General features: G+C 41.9%; 1 protein-coding gene across 1 annotated transcript in view; it reads right to left on the reverse strand.

Moving 5' to 3' along the window:
• Positions 1-22,684, reverse strand: part of LOC311102133 (C-Jun-amino-terminal kinase-interacting protein 3-like) — a gene marked incomplete at both ends in the record, with an annotated part of 72,399 nt that extends 49,715 nt beyond the window's left edge. The window contains 2 exons of the mRNA XM_084143368.1: positions 320-440; positions 22,385-22,684. Of these exons, the coding sequence (XP_083999494.1) occupies positions 320-440; positions 22,385-22,684 (421 nt within the window). The remainder of the gene's footprint in view (positions 1-319; positions 441-22,384) is intronic.

Below are 22,684 nucleotides of genomic sequence, written 5' to 3' on the forward strand. Positions count from 1 at the left end.
GTGTTGCAGTATTCTAGTATGTGGTGCGGGAATAATGACAAGCGAACCTGGGTAGCTTTCTGTTCACATTGCCCTAAAAAAGGGAACTGGACCGAGGAATTCAAGTGAACCGAACTGACCACCTCTCGAGTTCGGTTCGCTTTAGGGTCCCTTTTGAGGGGTCTGAGTTCCTTTTGAGTGTTCACACTGGGCAAAAAATTAAGTGAACTGCACTGAGTTCACAAAAATTGTCAGAAAGGGACCAAATGTGAAAACACCCTAATACTTACTCTGGTCAGAGTAGTTCTAGTTCTGAGCAGTAACAGTAGTCTATACTCACTCTGGTCAGAGTAGTTCTTGGTCTTGAGCTCCAGCTGTTTCCCCTGCAGTTCCAGGCTCTCCACATGAGTCTGCAGGTCCTTCTTCTCCCCCTCCAACGCATCCTCAAACTCTATGAACTTCTGTGGGAGAGAACAACCACACACATTCAGTCAAAACCATCCTCAAACGCAATGGGCCGGTTTCCCGGACACAGATTAAGCCTAGTACTGGACTAAAAAGCTTACTCAATGGAGTATCTCCATTGAAAATGTTTTTTAGCCCAGGACTAGGTTTACTATGTGTCCGGGAAACCGGCCCTATACATTTTTATGGAAGAGAACATTCACACACAGTGAAATGTATCCTGAAACTATATGAATTTCCATGGGAGAAAACAACCCAACATTATTTCAGGAAGTGAATTGAAATTGCAAATCAAGAATGGAAAAATCTTCATCAAAAATAAAATAGATAGGAAATACAGTGCATTCGGAAAGTACTCAGACCACATTTTGTTACGTTACAGCCTTACTCTTAAATGGATTTAAAAAATAAAATCCTCATCAATCTACACACAACACACCATAATGACGAAGTGAAAACAGGTTTTTAGAAATTTTAGCAAATGTATTACAAATAAAAAACAGAAATACCTTATTTACATAAGTATTCAGACCCTTTGCTATGAGACTCGACATTGAGCTCAGGTGCATCCTGTTTTTAATTGATCATCCTTGAGATGTTTCTACAACTTGATTGGAGTCCACTTGTGTTAAATTAAATTGATTGGACATGATTTGGAAAGGCACACCCCTGTCTATATAAGGTCCCACAGTTGACAGTGCATGTCAGAGCAAAAACCAAGTCATGAGGTCGAAGGAATTGTCTGTTGAGCTCCGAGACAGGATTGTGTCGAGGCACAGATCTGGGGAAGGGTACAAAAACATTTCTGCAGCATTGAAAGTCCCCAAGAACACAGTGGCCTCCCATCATTCTTAAATGGAAGAAGTTTGGAACCACCAAGACTCTTCCTAGAGCTGGCCGCCCGACCCAACTGAGCAATCGGGGGAGAAGGGCCTTGGTCAGTGAGGTGACCAAGAACCCTATGGTCACTCTGACAGAGCTCCATAGTTCCTCTGAGGAGATGGGAGAACCTTCCAGAAGGACAACCATCTCTGCAGCACTCCACCAATCAGACTTTTATGGTAGAGTGGTCAGACGGAAGCCACTCCTCAGTAAAAGGCACATGACAGCCCGCTTGGAGATTGCCAAAAGGCACCAAAAGGACTATCAAACCATGAGAAACAAGATTCTCTGGTCTGATGAAACCAAGATTGAACACTTTGGCCTGAATGCCAAGCGTCACGTCTGGAGGAAACCTGGCACCATCCCTATCGTGAAGCATGGGGGTGACAGCATCATGTTTTACTGTGGATATAGATACTTTTGTACCTGTTTCCTCCAGCATCAAGGTCCTTTGCTGTTGTTCTGGGATTGATTTGCACTTTTCGCACCAAAGTACGTTCATCTCTAGGAGACAGAACGCATCTCCTTCCTGAGTAGTATGACGGGTGCGTGGTCCCATGGTGTTTATACTTGCGTACTATTGTTTGTAGAGATGAACGTGGTAACTTCAGGTGTTTGGAAATTGCTCCCAAGGATGAACCAGACTTGTGGAGGTCTACAATCTTTTTTCTGAGGTCTTGGCTGATTTCTTTTGATTTTCCCATGATGTCAAGCAAAGAGGCACTGAGTTTGAAGGTAGGCCTTGAAATACATCCACAGGTACACCTCCAATTGACTCAAATGATGTCAATTAGCCTATCAGAAGCTTCAAAAGCCATGACATCATTTTCTGGAATTTTCCAAGCTGTTTAAAGGCACACTCAACTTAGTGTACAGTGGGGAGAACAAGTATTTGATACACTGCCGATTTTGCAGGTTTTCCTACTTACAAAGCATGTAGAGGTCTGTAATTTTTTATCACAGGTACACTTCAACTGTGAGAGACGGAATCTAAAACAGAAATCCAGAAAATCACATTGTATGATTTTTAAGTAATTAATTTGCATTTTATTGCATGACATAAGTATTTGATCACCTACCAACCAGTAAGAATTCCGGCTCTCACAGACCTGTTAGTTTTTCTTTAAGAAGCCCTCCTGTTCTCCACTCATTACCTGTATTAACTGCACCTGTTTGAACTCGTTACCTGTATAAAAGACACCTGTCCACACACTCAATCAAACAGACTCCAACCTCTCCACAATGGCCAAGACCAGAGAGCTGTGTAAGGACATCAGGGATAAAATTGTAGACCTGCACAAGGCTGGGATGGGCTACAGGACAATAGGCAAGCAGCTTGGTGAGAAGGCAACAACTGTTGGCGCAATTATTAGAAAATGGAAGAAGTTCAAGATGACGGTCAATCACCCTCGGTCTGGGGCTCCATGCAAGATCTCACCTCGTGGGGCATCAATGATCATGAGGAAGGTGAGGGATCAGCCCAGAACTACACGGCAGGACCTGGTCAATGACCTGAAGAGAGCTGGGACTACAGTCTCAAAGAAAACCATTAGTAACACACTACGCCGTCATGGATTAAAATCCTGCAGCGCACGCAAGGTCCCCCTGCTCAAGCCAGCGCATGTCCAGGCCCGTCTCAAGTTTGCCAATGACCATCTGGATGATCCAGAGGAGGAATGGGAGAAGGTCATGTGGTCTGATGAGACAAAAATATAGCTTTTTGGTCTAAACTCCACTCGCCGTGTTTGGAGGAAGAAGAAGGATGAGTACAACCCCAAGAACACCATCCCAACTGTGAAGCATGGAGGTGGAAACATCATTCTTTGTGGATGCTTTTCTGCAAAGGGGACAGGACGACTGCACCGTATTGAGGGGAGGATGGATGGGGCCATGTATCGCGAGATCTTGGCCAACAACCTCCTTCCCTCAGTAAGAGCATTGAAGATGGGTCGTAAGAAGCATCTCAAGGTCCTGGAGTGGCCTAGCCAGTCTCCAGACCTGAACCCAATAGAAAATCTTTGGAGGGAGCTGAAAGTCTGCATTGCCCAGCGACAGCCCCGAAACCTGAAGCATCTGGAGAAGATCTGTATGGAGGAGTGGGCCAAAATCCCTGCTGCAGTGTGTGCAAACCTGGTCAAGACCTACAGGAAACGTATGATCTCTGTAATTGCAAACAAAGGTTTCTGTACCAAATATTAAGTTCTGCTTTTCTGATGTATCAACTACTTATGTCATGGAATAAAATACAAATGAATTACTTAAAAATGTGATTTTCTGGATTTTTGTTTTAGATTCCGTCTCTCACAGTTGAAGTGTACCTATGATAAAAATTACAGACCTCTACATGCTTTGTAAGTAGGAAAACCTGCAAAATCGGCAGTGTATCAAATACTTGTTCTCCCCACTGTATGTAAACTTCTGACCCACTGGAATTGTAAAACAGTGAATTATAAGTTAAATAATTTGTCTGTAAACAATTGTTGGAAAAATTACTTGTGTCATTCACAAAGTAGATGTCCTAACCGACCTGCCAACACTATAGTTTGTTAAGAAATTTGTGGAGGGGTTGAAAAACAAGTTTTAATGACTCCAATCTAAGTGTATGTAAACGTCCGACTTCAACTATATGTAAATGGGATATTTCTGTTTTTTTATTATAAAAATCTGTTTTGCTTTGTCATTATGGGGTATTATGTGTAGATTGATGACAATTGTTTTTGTTTTTTATCCATTTTAGAATAAGGCTGTAACGTAACTAAATTTGAACATCTTTATCTACATTTCAGCCTTAGAGTGACTGTGGTTGTCAATTACACTCCTTCGTGGATACAATGGAGACTCAGGGAGGAATCATAGAACATGTTGTTGCCTTTATTTACCAGTGGGTCTATCTAAATCTGGGTCCAAAATGGTACCCTATCCTCATTATAGGGCACTACCTTTGACTACCTATGGGCCCTGTTCAAAACTAGTGCACTATGCAGGGAATAGGGCACCATTTGGGTCTGTCTACAAGCCTTGTAATCTGAGCCTTGACAATCACTCCCAAAGGAAGCACATGGCACAGGGAGGAGATTCCAGCCAGGGTGTGGGCTGTTGTTGTTTTCTCTCTGGAGTCGGGAAGATGTTCCCTCTGTCTCTGTATCTCTCTCCATCTCGGTCTCTTGTTCTTTCAATCTTTGTCTGCCTCTTTCTCTCTCTCTGGGAAGATGTTCTCTCTCGCCCTCCCTTTGTATCTCTCCACCTCGGTCTTGTTCTTTCGCTCTTTCTCCCTTTCTCTCTCTAACTCCGTCTGTGTTTCTCCTCTCTATCCCCGTTTCATGGCTTGTATTCCTGCTCGTATTCCATCTCTCGCTCATCCTCGCATCTCCTCTGTATTGCTCTCTCTCCATTCCCTCTCGCTCTGTCCTCTCTAACTCTCTCTCATCCCCTCTCTCTCTCTCTAACTCCCTCTCTCTCGTCCTCTCTCCTCTTTCCCTCTCTCTCCTCCTCTGTATTGCCCCCTCTCTCTCCAGCTCCCTCTCTATCATAAGCACAAAATCAACTTACAGCGCCAGCCTCCCTCAGTGTACAATTGATTTCCCATAATGCACCCTGCCCCATCCCCCCACAACGCACCACGCCACTGTCTCAGGCAGTGCCTTAAACCAATCCCTGGGTCGCATCTAAAACATTTATGTTTGAAATAGCATCTGTGCACTCGTATGTTCGCTGCTGCATTCAAAGTTCTAAACCACCACAGCAAATATAGAGTGTGTTATGGTCTCACTGAAAATTGAGCTCTTGGACTCTGTTCTGAAGGTTATACAGTGGGGGGAAAAAGTATTTAGTCAGCCACCAATTGTGCAAGTTCTCCCACTTAAAAAGATGAGAGAGGCCTGTAATTTCCATCATAGGTACACGTCAACAATGACAGACAAATTGAGGGAAAAAAATCCAGAAAATCACATTGTAGGATTTTTAATGAATTTATTTGCAGATTATGGTGGAAAATAAGTATTTGGTCACCTACAAACAAGCAAGATTTCTGGCTCTCACAGACCTGTAACTTCTTCTTTAAGAGGCTCCTCTGTCCTCCACTCGTTACCTGTATTAATGGTACCTGTTTGAACTTGTTATCAGTATAAAAGACACCTGTCCACAACCTCAAACAGTCACACTCCAAACTCCACTATGGCCAAGACCAAAGAGCTGTCAAAGGACACCAGAAACAAAATTGTAGACCTGCACCAGGCTGGGAAGACTGAATCTGCAATAGGTAAGCAGCTTGGTTTGAAGAAATCAACTGTGGGAGCAATTATTAGGAAATGGAAGACATACAAGACCACTGATAATCTCCCTCGATCTGGGGCTCCACGCAAGATCTCACCCCGTGGGGTCAAAATGATCACAAGAACGGTGAGCAAAAATCCCAGAACCACACGGGGGGACCTAGTGAATGACCTGCAGAGAGCTGGGACCAAAGTAACAAAGCCTACCATCAGTAACACACTACGCCGCCAGGGACTCAAATCCTGCAGTGCCAGAAGTGTCCCCCTGCTTAAGCCAGTACATGTCCAGGCCCGTCTGAAGAGTGCATTTGGATGATCCAGAAGAGGATTGGGAGAATGTCATATTGTCAGATGAAACCAAAATATAACTTTTTGGTAAAAACTCAACTCGTCGTGTTTGGAGGACAAAGAATGCTGAGTTGCATCCAAAGAACACCATACCTACTGTGAAGCATGGGGGTAGAAACATCATGCTTTGGGGCTGTTTTTCTGCAAAGGGACCAGGACGACTGATCCGTGTAAAGGAAAGAATGAATGGGGCCATGTATCGTGAGATTTTGAGTGAAATCCTCCTTCCATCAGCAAGGGCATTGAAGATGAAACGTGGCTGGGTCTTTCAGCATGACAATGATCCCAAACACACCGCCCGGGCAACGAAGGAGTGGCTTCGTAAGAAGCATTTCAAGGTCCTGCAGTGGCCTAGCCAGTCTCCAGATCTCAACCCCATAGAAAATCTTTGGAGGGAGTTGAAAGTCCGTGTTGCCCAGCAACAGCCCCAAAACATCACTGCTCTAGAGGAGATCTGCATGGAGGAATGGGCCAAAATAACAGCAACAGTGTGTGAAGACCTTGTGAAGACTTACAGAAAACGTTTGACCTGTGTCATTGCCAACAAAGGGTATATAACAAAGTATTGAGAAACTTTTGTTATAGACCAAATACTTATTTTCCACCATAATTTGCAAATAAATTCATTAAAATTCCTACAATGTGATTTTCTGGAATTTTTTTTCTCATTTTGTCTGTCATAGTTGACGTGTACCTATGATGAAAATTACAGGCCTCTCTCATCTTTTTAAGTGGGAGAACTTGCACAATTGGTGGCTGACTAAATACTTTTTTCCCCCCACTGTATGAGACATTAACATAAAGGGGTGGAACAGGGCTGCAACCACCAAAACCTTGCTCTATCTAGGCCTACCTGCATTCACCTGCGCTGTTTAGACTGCCTCATTAATGACTGTTGTCACGTTCTGTTGCATAATTCAACAAGTGTGTCAATAGCAGGATACCCTCGGATTATAAATCAACACGCTTGGCTCTAGATTACACCTATCTAAACATACTTATAAATAGTTTGCGAGATCAGACATAATATCACTATAATCCAAGTGTTCATTTTCGGAAGTTGCTATCATTTGACCGCATCTAATTTGTAAACATTTCAACTGTATTAAATGATTACTTTTTTCAATTCCACCAAAAATAACACCCATCAAAATAAAGTTATCTTTCTTCTCTTTCTTGTGATGTAAGTGTTAAATCCCAGATGACGCTTTAGCATTCTTATAGATGCAACGGAAAGTCAATGTATTCCATTGAGCCCATTTCAACCGGGTTGTGTTTGACAAGTCATTACAAACATTTCCGCGGGGGAAAACGACAGGCACAAGCAGGAGTAGGAGAGTCGCAGGAGTAAAATGAAAGCAATCAATCCAGCGAGATTTAAGTGACAAGTGGATTTTGCATCCCTTATAGAATGATTTTATGTATCATTAAGGCACATGTAGGGAGATGCCAAAGGTAAATATAATAAACATGTTTGAAGAAGGGGCCTAAGCCACGCAGCCAATAGAATGATAGAAGGAGAGGCTTCATATAGAAAAAAGCATTCATGACCTTTTTGAGTGGACATTGTGTGACAGCTGGACGTTGGAAAAGAAGGGTGGTGCAGAACTAAAATAAGTTAGGAATTTGCCATAAGGGGGTAACTGTATATGCCATGTAAGCATGTTTGTGCATTTGTGTGTATAAAAGGAAGCGCTAAGCCAAAGAGAGACAGCCGTTCCATGGAACTGCTCGGCTTTTGTTATTAGATAATAAAAGTCAAATGTTTTGATTCACAGGCTCCAGTTTCTTGAGAGATATTTTTGAGTTGACTACTTTTGAGTCAAATATTTCTACGACATAATTGACGAGCGTTGCCAGGAGTTGAAAACAGGGACCAGAGACGGTGTACATCTGTGGTTGTGAAACGGCTTGGACGGACCATACAAACAAAAGCGGACGCTTTTAAAAAAGGTAAGCCAAGTTCTTACTTATATAGTATAAAGTTTGTGTGGTTCGATCCGGGGCACGGCCTCAGCTGCACAATACCAAGTAGGTCTCTCCAAATTTAAGAACCAGAAAATTAGAGACTGGGAGCTTTTGGATCTAAAATGCATGTTAAAATGGTGAAAAGCCTTGAGGGTTGCAATAAGTAGAAAATAGTTTAAGTAGATCTGCTTGGTAGGTGGATGGTCTGCTTGGGTTGGTGTGAGTCAGTCATTGTGGTTGAGTGGGGTGGGTTATCTGTCTCGTTTGAGTTGATCATTTGGTCAGTATGATAGCATCTGTTTGACTAAACCGACTGTTTGACGCGTCTTGTACTCGTTGATGTCACTCGGTTGTTCGTCTGAACCGTTTGTTCAAATCATTTGATTCAATTGTTCGTCCTGCTGGTCATTTTGTTTGATCCATTGTGATTTGATTGGTTGTGGTCAAGTTGGATGATTCATCTGTCTCATTCAGGTTGCTCATCTGGACAGTCTGATCGATCTGGTTGATTTGATTGCTCAATTCGTGCATTCAGTCATCGGGGTCACTCGGCTGCTCATCTTTTTTTTTTTGTCATTTAGCAGACGCTCTTATCCAGAGCGACTTACAGTTAGTGAGTGCATACATTATTATAGATATTATTATTATTTTATTTTTTCATATTGGCCCCCATGGGAATCTAACCCACAACCCTGGCGTTGCAAACGCCATGCTCTACCAACTTAGCTACATCCCTGCCGGCCATTCCCTCCCCTACCCTGGACGACGCTGGGCCAATTGTGCGCCGCCCCATGGGTCTCCCGGTCGCGGCCGGCTACGACAGAGCCTGGATACGAACCAGGATCTCTAGTGGCACAGCTAGCACTGCAATGCAGTGCCTTAGACCACTGCGCCACTCGGGAGACATCTGATGCGTCTGTTCGATTCGGTCGATTAATTTTATTCATCTTGCTGATCACTTTGTCAGGGTCATTTCGGCACGGGCGGCTGTCCATCTGGTTGAGCGATCAAATAATAACATGTTAGAAAGCCCTACGAATACCGCTATAAAACGTGTCAAGGAAGTTAATCGTTTTTTAGGACTGCTTAGGTAGGCGAAATCCTGTACAAATATCGCTTTTTCTCTGTGTCAAGGAAGCGAATCAGAGAAAGAGGGCAGAATTTACAGGTCGCTTAGGAAAGCGTAGGATGGGTAGTCCAGGTGTGTTGAGGAAGTGTATCACCTACGGGGCTATATAAATAGAAATCCTGTATAAAATCGTCTTTCTTGTGTCGGGGAAGTGAATCAGAAAGGGTCGATCAGGTAAAAAGATAGGTCATCCGGAGTAGGTGACATAAATTGGAAGTTAACACCGGTCATCCTGAGTAGGTGAACGGGTTAAACAGTCACTAAGGCTTCAAAATATAGAGAACGTGTTAGATAGAGTAGGTCTGATCATCTCATGTGGATGAGTGGTTTGCTTGGGCTACTGTGAGTCATTCAACTGTCTGATTCATTTGGGCACAAGTGGCTGCTCATCTGTGTGAGTAAGAATAATAAGAAATCCTGCAAGTAAATAGCCTTTCTGTAAGGAAAGGAACTATATTTGAGGTCGTTTGAAGCTTCTGCCTGGTGGAGAAAGGGCATGCCCAATCTTGCATTAGGAAAGAGAAGAATTCATGTTATGTGAATATACATTTACCAACTGAGTGGAAAATTCACATTACTAGGAGGGGTATGAGGAATCCTGTTGGAGGAACAGGTCATGTGTACCGGTGTGATCATATGACGTCTATGTTGGTCAATCTTTCAGGGTGTGTTTCTGACATTATATTTGGAAACTTTAGAGGTGATGTAGGATTGTGATAAATTGACTACAGTTAAATAATAACTGGAATAGGGTTAACATTCCAAATGTGGGCCTTTTGATAGAATAAAATATTCCTGTAGGTTATACAAATAGTAATTAAGCGCGTTTGAGAACAACATTGTATGAATGTGGAATGAGAGTGGTATAATGGTGTAAATGAGTCGCACTCTGAAGTTTGAATGATGAGATATAGAGGTGTGTATGATAACTATATATACCTTAGAATAGGTTTCGTACAACAATGCCTGTCATAGAATTTTGTAAGATCAGTGAATAGTGACCAGCCTATATGATTCTGGGAGGATTCTATGACTGAGGGGAAGGATTTGGGTAATTAGTTGTTGTTCCGCTGAGACTAGATTATGATTAACTGATTTGTGGTAATAAATAATCATTAGAAACATGAATGGTTTGGTAGATGTGAATATATTAGAATATAATGAATTTTATGGGAGTGTAATTTATTACGAGGGATTGGATAAAATAATAGGTGTTGACTTGCACACCCAAACACGTAGACATACGTGGGGGATGGGAGACAGTACATAGAGCATGTGGTAGAATTAAGCATTATAATAAGCTATCTATTATTTCAGAAGCAGAGGTGATATAGTCAAGGAATGTTTGTATATTAGGGGGAAAATATAATTCATTTGGTTAGGTCATTAGATCTGTTTCCAAATCAATGAATGTGGGTTTGACTCGTTGACTGCTAAGTTGTTTACGTTGAGCGTGTGAGATCTGTGTCCTTCAAAGCTATTTTGTGATAAATGTGGTATGTGCAAGATACTAGAAATACAGACCATTTAGAATTGGAATAACGGAGGAGTTACTTGTCATTCCAATAAAGCATAGATTCTGCATTACTGACTAAAGTCTAGATTTTCTGATTATAGTCCAATTACGTTTATGGGTTGCTTACATTGATAGAACATACATTTTCATTTTAGTCATTTAGCAGACGCTCTTATCCAGAGCGACTTACAGTTAGTGAGTGCATACATTATTTAAATTTTTCATACTGGCCCGCCGTGGGAATCGAACCCACAACCCTGGCGTTGCAAACACCATGCTCTACCAACTGAGCTGCATCCCTGTTAATTTTGTGATTATAAGACCGAACCATTTAGCAGCTTGCTGATTTCAAATTGAACAACTCCCGTATTCAACCAGAATAGGGGGGGGGGGGATAGAAAGATGGTTAGTTATTTTCTGAGGTGCAGAATTACATTTTGGTTATTTGGCAAACACTCTTATTCAGAGCGATTTACAGTTGGGTGTCTTGCTCAGGGGCACATCGACAGATTTTTCGCCTGGTCGGCTCGGGGGTTAGAACCGGCGACCTTTCTGTTGCTGGCATGGCACTCTTGACCACTAGGCTACCTGCCGCCCGAATGAGTTGAATTGAGAATAAAGGAAGATAATTTATCGCTCTAGTTCGCGGGTAAAAGAGAGAGACCAGCTAGTACGAATCAAGCTGGAGGAGAGATTTCGAGTATTAGTCTAAATAGTGGAATGGAAAACAGTGCTTTGACAAATTCTAATTGTTATTACCTTATTCGATAGGTTGCTTAACACAAGTGATGTGTGCGAATAGTTGGTGAATTCTAGAACGATAATTTATTTTCGTTACGTGAACCAGGGGATGCAAGGAGCTATGGCTATTATGATGAGGGAATAGCACCAACTTATAGTGGGTTCTAGATTTGTTGAATAAACAAACTTATATTTTAAACTAAAGTAATGAAATAGACTACAATTATAACATTATCAGAAAAAGGCACTATACGCTCATCTGGAAAAAGCAAATTTAAGACACAGAAGGACAATAAAAAAGCCCGAAAAATTATGGATACTAGGGGTGCCCAGAGAATCCTAAAGGGGAGGGTCAGCTAGTGGCAGTAACTATGCAGGCTGATGAAGAACCTATGCTAAAGGTTCAGGTGAAGAATAGAGGCACCCCAATGATGATAGATACTGGAGCAGCTTACTCATGTGTAAATCCAAATTATGCCTCTCACCAACCCCATGTCAGGCAAAGATGCACAGCTAGTAGAATTTTCATGACAAACGCAGTTAATACATATGACATTTCCAGTAGAATAAGAAGCAGGAAAATGCTACATGTGTACATATATTAGTGTCAGAACAAATTCCAGTTAATTTAGTAGGAAGAGACTGTGTAGAATGGGGGTCCAGATTAAATGCAGATCAGAGGGACTAATAATAGTTAAGGAAGGGGTATGTCCACAGAAGGTAATGGGGAAACCATCATCACATTAGTAAACTATTTTGGTAGAAGGGGGGCCACAGGCATGTGGGAAAGTACAACCAACGAGGCAAGGGATAGCATATTTGTGGAATTCAGCAGAGAAGGGAGCAGTCACAAGTGATGTTCTGGAGGGTTGTCAGAAAGGAGGGATCAGGAGATGTGGCAAGAGAGTGAGAATTTCGAATTTAGATTGTGTGGACTAATTAAGAGGTATCAAAATGGAAACTAACTAAATGTGTACTTTTTCTTCCAGGAAAAAGGGGGAAGTGATTCTCTTTTCTTTGAAATATTTTCTGAGACTATAAATAAGGCCTGGCCATTTTTTGTTTGTTTATTGTTTTACTATATGGTGTTCGAATAACCACAAACAAACCACTTAGTATGAAATGTTAGCTGTATAGGATTTTTATTTGGGTTTTGGGTTTTTTCATGGGATGGAAGCGAAATATCTTAAAGGGGCAAACACATGTAATTTGGGCTTTTATTTACTGAGGGATAAGTAAATACGTGTGATTTATTTTGAAAAGAGCTGTACTAAAGACATACTGTATACTTGGGATACAACATTTATTAAATGTTTTGACGGTTGTTAATGAGTAGTATACTATTTGATGGAACAATTAATTGAATGAGTTCAATGACCTCTGCAGTCTGTCCTGGCTTTATAGTGTGGCCTGATCGTCCACACTGTAACTCTTGGAGGAATGCTGAATTAGGGGTTGTTTATAATAAGGAATTGTAAAACTAGTATATAGTTTGGCATTAATCCTATATATCATCCCAAACAGGACAAAGATGAAGTGGGAGAGTTAGTCTTGAGGGAGAGATATCCTTGAATAATGTTATTGAATGCAATTAGGTTATGATATCATCAATGGTTGTCATTTTAAGTTAAGTTATTATTTTTGGTTTAACAAGCAATGTTGTTGTTCTTTTGAACACATGAATCACGATGTGATGCATTTGTCCAAAGGGGGAAAGGAGTTAACGATTTTGTTTTTTTGGGCTTACAGGAGTTTTAATGGTTTAATGGTTTAATGGTTTTTAATGGTTTTAATGTTTTTGTGGTAAGATATGCAAATTGTATTAAGGATATGAGCAGTAGTAATAATGTGTTATGGGTTAGGTAAAAAAAAAAAAAAATTGTGATAGGAGGCAGGGTGTAGAGGCGGTCTGTCTATGAAATGAGAGGACTACAACAAGCTGGAAGCAGGTGCGCTTCATAATCTCAAGGCTTCTCCTGACGGATGAGAGTACATAAGTAGCATACTGTGTCTCACCTAACCTAACAATGTTCTTAAGATTTTATTTTTATGGGTGAAGATAACTCTGCCCAACTGAGTAGGAGAATCTGAGCATTTTCTGCGCCCTGGAGACTATGTGATGGCAAAAGACTACAGAAGGAAGAGCTGGAAAGACCCTATGTGGAGGGGCCTGTACCAGGTGTTGTTGGCTACCTCAATGATGGTAAAAGTGGCGGAGACAGATACTTAGATCCATGTTTCCCACTATAGGAGTGTTCCAACCCCAGCCATTGGGTAGCATTGTTGTCTTTTGTGTGTGTCTGTGCTTGTGTGTCCTTGCAGCAGTAACTCCGAGCGTCCTTATGGGTAGGCTGGTAGAAGGACACTCTTTGCAGACCGATGTCGATAGATTGAGAGGGACTCTGGCTGATCCGGACACCCTAGTGACGGAGGAAGGTTAACAGCTAAAGTGACCATACATCGTTGTCCAGGTTACACCAACGGCGGTACGGATAGAGGGGAGCGCGATCGGGTATCATCTAAACCATTGTACCAGAGTGAGGGAACTGATGATTAAGAGACCTCCAAGACCTTCCAGACCACCGAGAGATTCCAGACCTCCAAGACGCACCAGATATCCTCATCATTGATTTCTCTGCACTTGACTAGTTCCCTGAGAATAAGGGGAATGGGGTACTGATAATAGTAGAGAGCAGAAGAACAAGACATAGAAGGGATATAGACAGGATTAGAATGTATATTCTTGCACAGGCAGGAACCATAACTAAAATGCAGGAAGGGATCACTATTAAAATACAAGGGTTAAAATATTATTGGTGTGTGAGGAATCAGCACAAAGAGTATGGGGAAGTCACATGGGGTAGTGTGACCTTAAGATAATGAAAGAAAGAGACAGGTGAATCATAGACATAAGGAGAACAGTCCAAGACTTAGATAAACAATTTGATGTAGTATTTAGTGTTAGATTTCCAGGGGGAAGTGTTATTGGAGTAGTTATTCCTTGGGAAAGTGCACTAAACCCTGTACATGTTAGAGCCATACCAAATACAGAAGAAAGGGAATTGAAGGAGCCGTTAAACAATGATTGGTATAGATGAGTACAATATATTTAATTAAAATTAAATAAAAGAAAATAGTCTAATATGCACCACATCCCCGTTTTAAATAGTTAACAGTAGTTCAACATCTTCACAGTTACTAGGACTGTGTTATGATTCAACCACAACTTTTGTCATATAAGGAACTCGGAAAGACTATATTGGCCAGCAGAATGTTTGTAATATTTAGGAAATCCTAAATATAAACCATTTTATGATCAACCAGGATGAGGAGAGAAGTGTAAGCAATTGTTAGAATAGGAACAAGGAAAAGGGAAACACCAGAGTAATGTTAAATAGATTATGAGCAGAAATATAGGAATGTTCCAATAAAACAATTGGGTTATATAATTTGGGAGAATTCAAGGGAGAATGTGAAACTAGGGGGTGTTTAAACAGATAGCCTTTGGAATACAGGGACCCCTCAAAGAAAAATCTATCAGGCATTAGATAGAAATGGGTATTAAGAATGAGTGATGAAACATAATGATTTGTCATATAGACAATGTTAATAGGGATGTTTTGGATTGGAAATTAACTCAACTAAACTGCTATGATCTGTGCTTTCCTGAGGTTACTACGGATGGTGTCGTAATGCATAGCAGAAATAATTCGGTCCAGAACGGTGTAAACCTCAATAAAAACCAAAAACCCTCTACCCGGCTGAAGAGGAACAACAAAGGCGTTGAAGACGTTCCTGTCCGATACCACCTCTGCCAGGAGACCTGAATCCAGCATCAAAGCAATCAATTGCCTTCTCTTTTGTGCCTTTTCTCTCAAGAATGTGACAGGTGTCCATGTGGAGTGAGCAGGAAGAGAGAGGTCTATGCCAATGCAACGTTCTTCGTAGTTTGGGTATACTGGTTGGCAAATGGACAAAACAGAATGGGGTAGAGGTGAGGTGGTTCAGGTGTGACATTGGAATTGGGACATTGCCATGGGCAATCCAAGATGAACTATGAAGCTATCTGAAGAACATAATGAAGACGCCAGAAGATTGAGTGCCGGTAGAGGAAGGGAGTGTTAGTTGAGGTAGTATGTTGATTAAGGAGGTATTATACACTGCTAAATGTATAGTAATTTAGACTAGGAATGCATTAAGATACTGATCTGTTGTAATTCTCGTTATGAGGAAGTTAATGCTAGAATTATTATAATATAAATATACATTCCGCCAGTGTCAATATGTGCCAAGGTGAGAGTTTTAACTTTGAATGATGGAACCAAGGTGACTAACTAAGAATTGTCATTCTAAAGTTGTTTTGGGTAATTAATTTGATTATGATTATGAATCATAAGTGGATTGATTGATCTGAATAAGTTATATATATATGAATGTCTAATGATGTTGACATTGCAATTAATGGATTAGATATTGATATTGATTCTTTTGATCGTTATACTACTTGTGATATGGAAAAAAAAAAGGTTATGTAAGCTAAAGATGTTGACACCATTCTTAACATGTCCTAGATATTATTGTTAAGATAAAGTTGCATATTTTGATGTGTTAGGATACTAATACATATATGGGAAATGCTACAACTAAACAGAAGTGGGGAGCAATGTTTACAAAGATGGCAATCATGATAGGCACAGCACTTGTAGTAATAGGAATGGTATTTTGCTGTATACTACCTCTGTTAAAATCATTTGTTGATCCAAACCACAGTAAAACAAATGACTGTACAGATCATTGTTACTAGTTCAGCCAAAGAAATACACCCAGTTCAGGGAGCTCCAGGACAATATGTAAATGAATATGGGAAATTTTGTAAATGTTAAAGGAGGACCAATGGACTGTCCATTTGGGAATTCTGAATGTCTGTATGGTGTTGTTCCTCATGGTTACAAAGCCCAACAGGAAAACTCTGAGGTTAATTTAGAGGAAAACCTTCCAGACTTGTAACCAATACCTGACTGGGCTCTGGGTCCTCATCAGGATGAGTCAAGTAATGAGGAAGATATATTGGTTTAAATATATGCACGTAAAATGTAACCACATATGGCAAGGCTAAGAATAACTAAATGCACATGCTTACATTCATTTTTACAATGAATCTTTGTATTATTGGGACTTTGTTGTAATGTCCCAAAGGGGGGATTATATCGAATGATTTTATGTATCATTAAGGCAAATATAACAAACATGTTTGATATTTTATAATCCAGATGCATGCTTTAAGAAGGAATATAGCCATGTGGTATATGACTATGTTTAAATGAATGTATGTGCTCTTTCACAGGGGCTCTCAACCTGTGGCCCATATGCTTATTATGGACACATTGTATGCGTTACATTAGTTCTTTTTTAAGAAGGGGCCTAAGCCACGCAGCCATTAGAATGATAGAATGAGAGGCTTCATATATAAAAAAGCATTCATGACCTTTTGGAGTGGACATTGTGTGACAGCTGGACGTTGGAAAAGAAGGGTGGTGCAGAACTAAAATAAGTTAGGAATTTGCCATAAGGGGGTAACTGTATATGCCATGTAAGCATGTTTGTGCATTTGTGTGTGTATAAAAGGAAGCGCTAAGCCAAAGAGAGACAGCCGTTCCATGGAACTGCTCGGCTTTTGTTATTAGATAATAAAAGTATAATTTTTGGATTCACAGGCTCCAGTTTCTTGAGAGATATTTTTGAGTTGACTACTTTTGAGTCAAATATTTCTACGACACCCTCAAACACAGAAAATAGATGGCTGAAAAATACAGATCCTCAGGTGGCCGGGGCATGCGTGTTGCTAATAACACTAGTAGAAACACTGTCACATGTATTATAACAGATGTCGTAAGAAGTCATAACAGCTGACATCTGTTTACGACAACTGACAGGGCACTGCCATGACAACAAGTATAATGCATGTGTTGTAACTGTGTGAAGGTAGTTGTGATTGTCATCAGCTGTCATGCTTGTTAATGTCATCTTTTAGAATTCAACACAATTGGTAACTGCTACCTGGTACCAAATAGTGCCTAGTGGTCCTTGTTTTAGTGAATCTCATAGAAACATAGTAGTTTCTATGAGACTAATTGATCGGTTATTATAGTGTCCTTACAATTTTAACAATTTCTCTGTAAATACTAACTGAACCTAGGCATCGTACCAGTCAAAAGTTTGGACACACCTACTCATTCAAGGGTTTTTCTTTATTTTTACTATTTTCTACATTGTATAATAATAGTGAAGACATCAAAACTATGAAATAACACATATGGAATCATGTAGTAACCAAAAAAAGCGTTAAACAAATCAAAATATATTTTATATTTGAGATTCATCAAATAGCCACCCTTTGCCTTGATGACAGCTTTGCACACTCTTGGCATTCTCTCAACCAGCTTCACCTGGAATGCTTTTCCAACACTTTTGAAGGAGTTCCCACATATGCTGAGAACATGTTGGCTGCTTTTCCTTCACTCTGCCGTCTGACTCATCCCAAACCATCTCAATTGGGTTGAGGTTGGGGGATTGTGGAGGCCAGGTCATCTGATGCAGCACTCCATCACTCTCCTTCTTGGTAAAATAGCCCTTACACAGCCTGGAGGTGTGTTGGGTCATTGTCCTGTTGAAAAACAAATGATAGTCCCACTAAGCTCAAACCAGATGGGATGGCATATCGCTGCATAATGCTGTGGTAGCCATGCTGGTTAAGTGTGCCTTGAATTCTAAATAAATCACAGACAGTGTCACCAACAAAGCACCACCACACCATAACTCCTCCTCCTCCATGCTTTACAGTGGGAAATACACATGCGGAGATCATCCGTTCACCCACACCGCTTCTCACAAAGACACGGTGGTTGGAACCAAAAATCTCCAATTTGGACTCCAGACCAAAGGACAAATTTTCACCGGTCTAATGTCTATTGCTCGTGTTTCTTGGCCCAAGCAGGTCTCTTCTTCTTATTGGTGTCCTTTAGTAGTGGTTTCTTTGCATCCATTCGACCATGAAGGCCTGATTCACACAGTCCCTTCTGAACAGTTGATGTTGAGATGTGTCTGTGACTTGAACTCTCTGAAGCATTTATTTGGGCTGCAATTTCTGAGGCTGGTAACTTATCCTCTGCAGCAGAGGTAACTCTGGGTCTTCCATTCCTGTGGTGGTCCTCATGAGAGCCAGTTTCATCATAGCGCTTGATGTTTTTTTGTGACTGCACTTGAAGAAACTTTCAAAGTTCTTGAAATGTTCCGTATCGACTGACCTTCTTGTCTTAAAGTAATGATGGACTGTTGTTTCTCTTTGCTTATTTGAGCTGGTCTTGCCATATTATGGACTTGGTCTTTTACCAAATAGGGCTATCTTCTGTATCCCACCCCTACCTTGTCACAACACAACTGATTGGCTCAAATGCATTAAGAAGGAAAGAAATTCCACAAATTAACTTTTAAGAAGGCACACCTGTTAATTGAAATGCATTCCAGGTGACTACCTCATGAAGCTGGTTGAGAGAATGCCACGAGTGTGCAAAGCTGTCATCAAGGCAAAGGGTGGCTATTTGAAGAATCTAAAATCTCAAATATATTTTGATTTGTTTAACACTTTTTTGGTTACTACATGATTCCATATGTGTTATTTAATAGTTTTGATGTGTTCACTATTATTCTACAATGTAAAAAATAGTAAAAATAAAGAAAAACCCTTGAATGAGTAGGTGTGTCCAAACTTTTCACTGGTAGGGTATGTGCTGTAAAGGAAAGTGAGCACGGTTTACGCTGGTGTCTATATGCTTGTGAGGGTAAAGCTAGGATGTAGAATGTAAAAGCTATCTAGGGGTGCTTGTTTTAATGAATCCCATAGGAACAAACTAGTAGCTTAATTGAAATGTTATTCATGGGTTATTACTGTAATTAGGCTTCCCATTTTACTATGTAACTTTTCAGTAAATACCTGGGAATTACCGAGAATAGGTTTCGGGTGGTGTCTATAGAAAGAAAATAAATCTAATATGGAACAGTTCTGTCCTAAGGGACACATTGCAGAGTCAGAGTGAAATGAATGCTGAAGCTACATGGGAAAGCAGCATGCCACTGCAAGTCTAAGCCAACTGACACTACAGTAGGATGCTTTCGAACGATTACAGACGGTTGGTTTGTGATGCTGCTGCTGGGTGCCTCAGCTTCTCTGTTTCTCTAACTACTGATGCGAGGAGGAGGAGAGGGGGAGTAGAATAGCAAGAAAGGCAGTCGAGGACCGTAGCCATACCGGCTTTTAGTCTTTGTCGAAGGCCGCTTATTATTAAAGGCACAGGATACCATCGCTATTCACCACTGTACAGTACTCAAGAGGATGGACACCTCTCTAAACCATTTCATTTCCCCAGGGATCAAATAAAATGTAATTGTATTTGTCACATGCAACGAATACAACAGGTGTAGACCTTACCGTGAAATGCTTACTTATAAGCCCTTAACCAACAATGCAGTTTTAAGAAAATAGAGTTAAGAAAAGATTTACTAAATAAACTAAAGTAAAAAAATATATTTTTAAAGTAACACAATAAAATAACAATAACAAGGCTATATACAGGGGGTACCGGTACCGAGTCAGTGTGCGGGGGGTTCAGGTTAGTCAAGGTAATTTGTACATGTAGGGAGGGGAAAAGTGACTATGCATAGATAATAAACAGCGAGTAGCAGCAGTGTAAAACAAAGGGGGGGGGGGGGGGGGGGGGGGGTATTAGCTGTTAAGGAGCCTTTTGGACCTAGACTTGGCGCTCCGGTACCGATTGCCGTGCGGGAGCAGAGAGAACAGTCTATGACTTGGGTGACTGGAGTCTTTGACAATTTTTTGGGCCTTCCTCTGACATTGCCTAGTATATAGGTCCTGGATGGCTGGAAGCTTGGCCCCAGTGATGTACTGGCCTGTACGCACTACCCTCTGTAGCGCCTTACGGTTGGATGCCGAGCAGTTGCCATACCAGGCGGTGATGCAACCGGTCAGGATGCTCTCGATGGTGCAGCTGTAGAACTTTTTGAGTATATGGGGACCCATGACAAATCTTTTCTGTCTCATGAGGGGGAAAAGGCGTTGTCGTGCCGTCTTCACGACTGTCTTGGTGTGTTTGGCCCATGATAGTTTGTTGGGGATGTGGACACCAAGGAACTTGAAACTTTCGACCCATTCCACTACAGCCCTGTTGATGTGAATGGGGGCGTGTTCAGCCCTCCTTTTCCTGTAGTCCACAATCAGCTCCTTTGTCTTGCTCATGTTGAGGGAGAGGTTGCTGTCATGGCACCACACCGCCAGGTCTCTGACCTCCTCCCTATAGGCTGTCTCATCGTTGTCAGTGATCAGGCCTATCACTGTTGTGTCGTCAGCAAACTTAATGATGGTGTTGGAGTCTTGCTTGGCCACACAGTCGTCGGTGAACAGGGAGTACAAGAGGGGACTAAGCACGCACCCCTAAAGGGGCCCTGTGTTGAGGATCAGCGTGGCAGATGTGTTGTTGCCTACCCTTACCACCTGGGGGCTGCCCGTCAGGAAGTTCAGGATCCAGTGGCAGAGGGAGGTGTTTAGTCCCAGGGTCCTTAGATTAGTGATGAGCTTTGTGGGCACTATGGTGTTGAACGCTGTAGTCAATGAACAGCATTCTTACATAGGTGTTCCTTTTGTCCAGGTGGGAAAGGGCAGTGTGGAGTGCGATTGCGTCATCTGTGGATCTGTTGGGGCGCTATGCGAATTGGAGTGGGTCTAGGGTTTCCGGGATGATGGTGTTGATGTGAGACATGACCAGCCTTTCAAAGCACTTCATGGCTACTGACGTGAGTGCTATGGGGCGGTAGTCATTTATGCAGGTTACCTTCGCTTTCTTGGGCACAGGGACTATGGTGGTCTGCTTGAAACATGTAGGTATTACAGACTAGGTCAGGGAGAGGTTGAAAATGTCAGTGAAGACACTTGCCAGTTGGTCCGCGCATGCTCTGAGTACACGCCCTGGTGTACTCAGAGCATGCACGGTGGCGACCTGTCATTCATTGTTGACCTGTTTAAAGGTCTTGCTCACATCGGAGAGCGTGATCACACAATTGTCTGGAACAGCTGGTGCTCTCCTGCATGCTTCAGTGTTGCTTGCCTCGAAGCGAGCATAAAAGGCATTTAGCCCGTCTGGTAGGCTCGCATCACTGGGCAGCTCGCGGCTGGATTTCCCTTTGTAGTCCGTAATAGTTTGCAAGCCCTGCCATCTATCCCGTTTCACTTCCTGTCAATTCCATAATTGAGCTGGACAGGGACAACTTGTAATTGTGAAAAGGCCGGTTTCATTGTAGGCACATTTTTGTCCATAAAAGTCTGTGTCAAATACAATTCTGTATTGAATAAAATGTAATGAAATACAGTACATTCACATCAGCATCACAACACCCCAGCCTTGGCAGAATCCTTCAGCAAACACACAAGAACACTGAACTGATCACCAACCTGGCCCAGGCACAATCCAGGCAGGCACTAGGCTATACCCAGGCCCCTATCCTCATTGAACCGCCACTGATGATGCTACATTGGCCTTTCCACTGTCTCTGATCTGCTGTGTTGATATGGATGGGCCATTAGGCCAGATATGAGTACTCACTGCATGCAGTCAGAGGTGACATAGACTGCAACTTAATATTAGGAAGGTGTTCCTAATGTTTGGTATACTCTGTGTATTTTACATTAGGCCCTATGAGCTCTGGTCAAAAGTAGTGCACTATATAGAGAATAGGGTGCCATTTCAGACATATCCCTTGTTGTATAGGCCTGGCCAATTAGGCCTAGACATAAATGGCCTACAGAAGGAATGTGAATGGGATGTGGGTATAGCTTATAATGGTTAGTTTTAGGGTTTCATTTAGGTAGAATGGGCATACAGTGGCAATGAAAACTGAACTGCTATTGAAGGTGAATGTATGTCCAGTGACTTTTAGTCATAGATATGGCTAGTGATGGAGACACTGGTAGAGTATTTATAAACAAAACAGCCATGGATGGAGTAAGTGCACCCTCACCTCCTCTGCCTGCTTGCGCAGCGCTTTCTCGCGCTCGTACTGGGTGATGAGCTGCTCGTTGTCCTCCTTCAGCAGCTCGAGCTCCACCTCGTGCTCCTGGTTCTCCGTTAAAACCGAATCCAGATTCTCCAGAACGTTCACCACCAGCGGCATGAGCTCCTTGACCACCTCCTCGTCGTAGCTGCGGATGAGGCGCTCAAACTCCCGGTAGATGCTGTTGGCCAGGCCCGACACCCGCTCCGACATAACGGACACGGAGCCATAGTCGTCCTGATAGACAACCTCGTCGATTTCCATCAT

Source organism: Coregonus lavaretus, assembly GCF_964263955.1.
Source record: "Coregonus lavaretus genome assembly, chromosome: 2".
In the NCBI taxonomy this organism is placed as follows: domain Eukaryota; kingdom Metazoa; phylum Chordata; class Actinopteri; order Salmoniformes; family Salmonidae; genus Coregonus; species Coregonus lavaretus.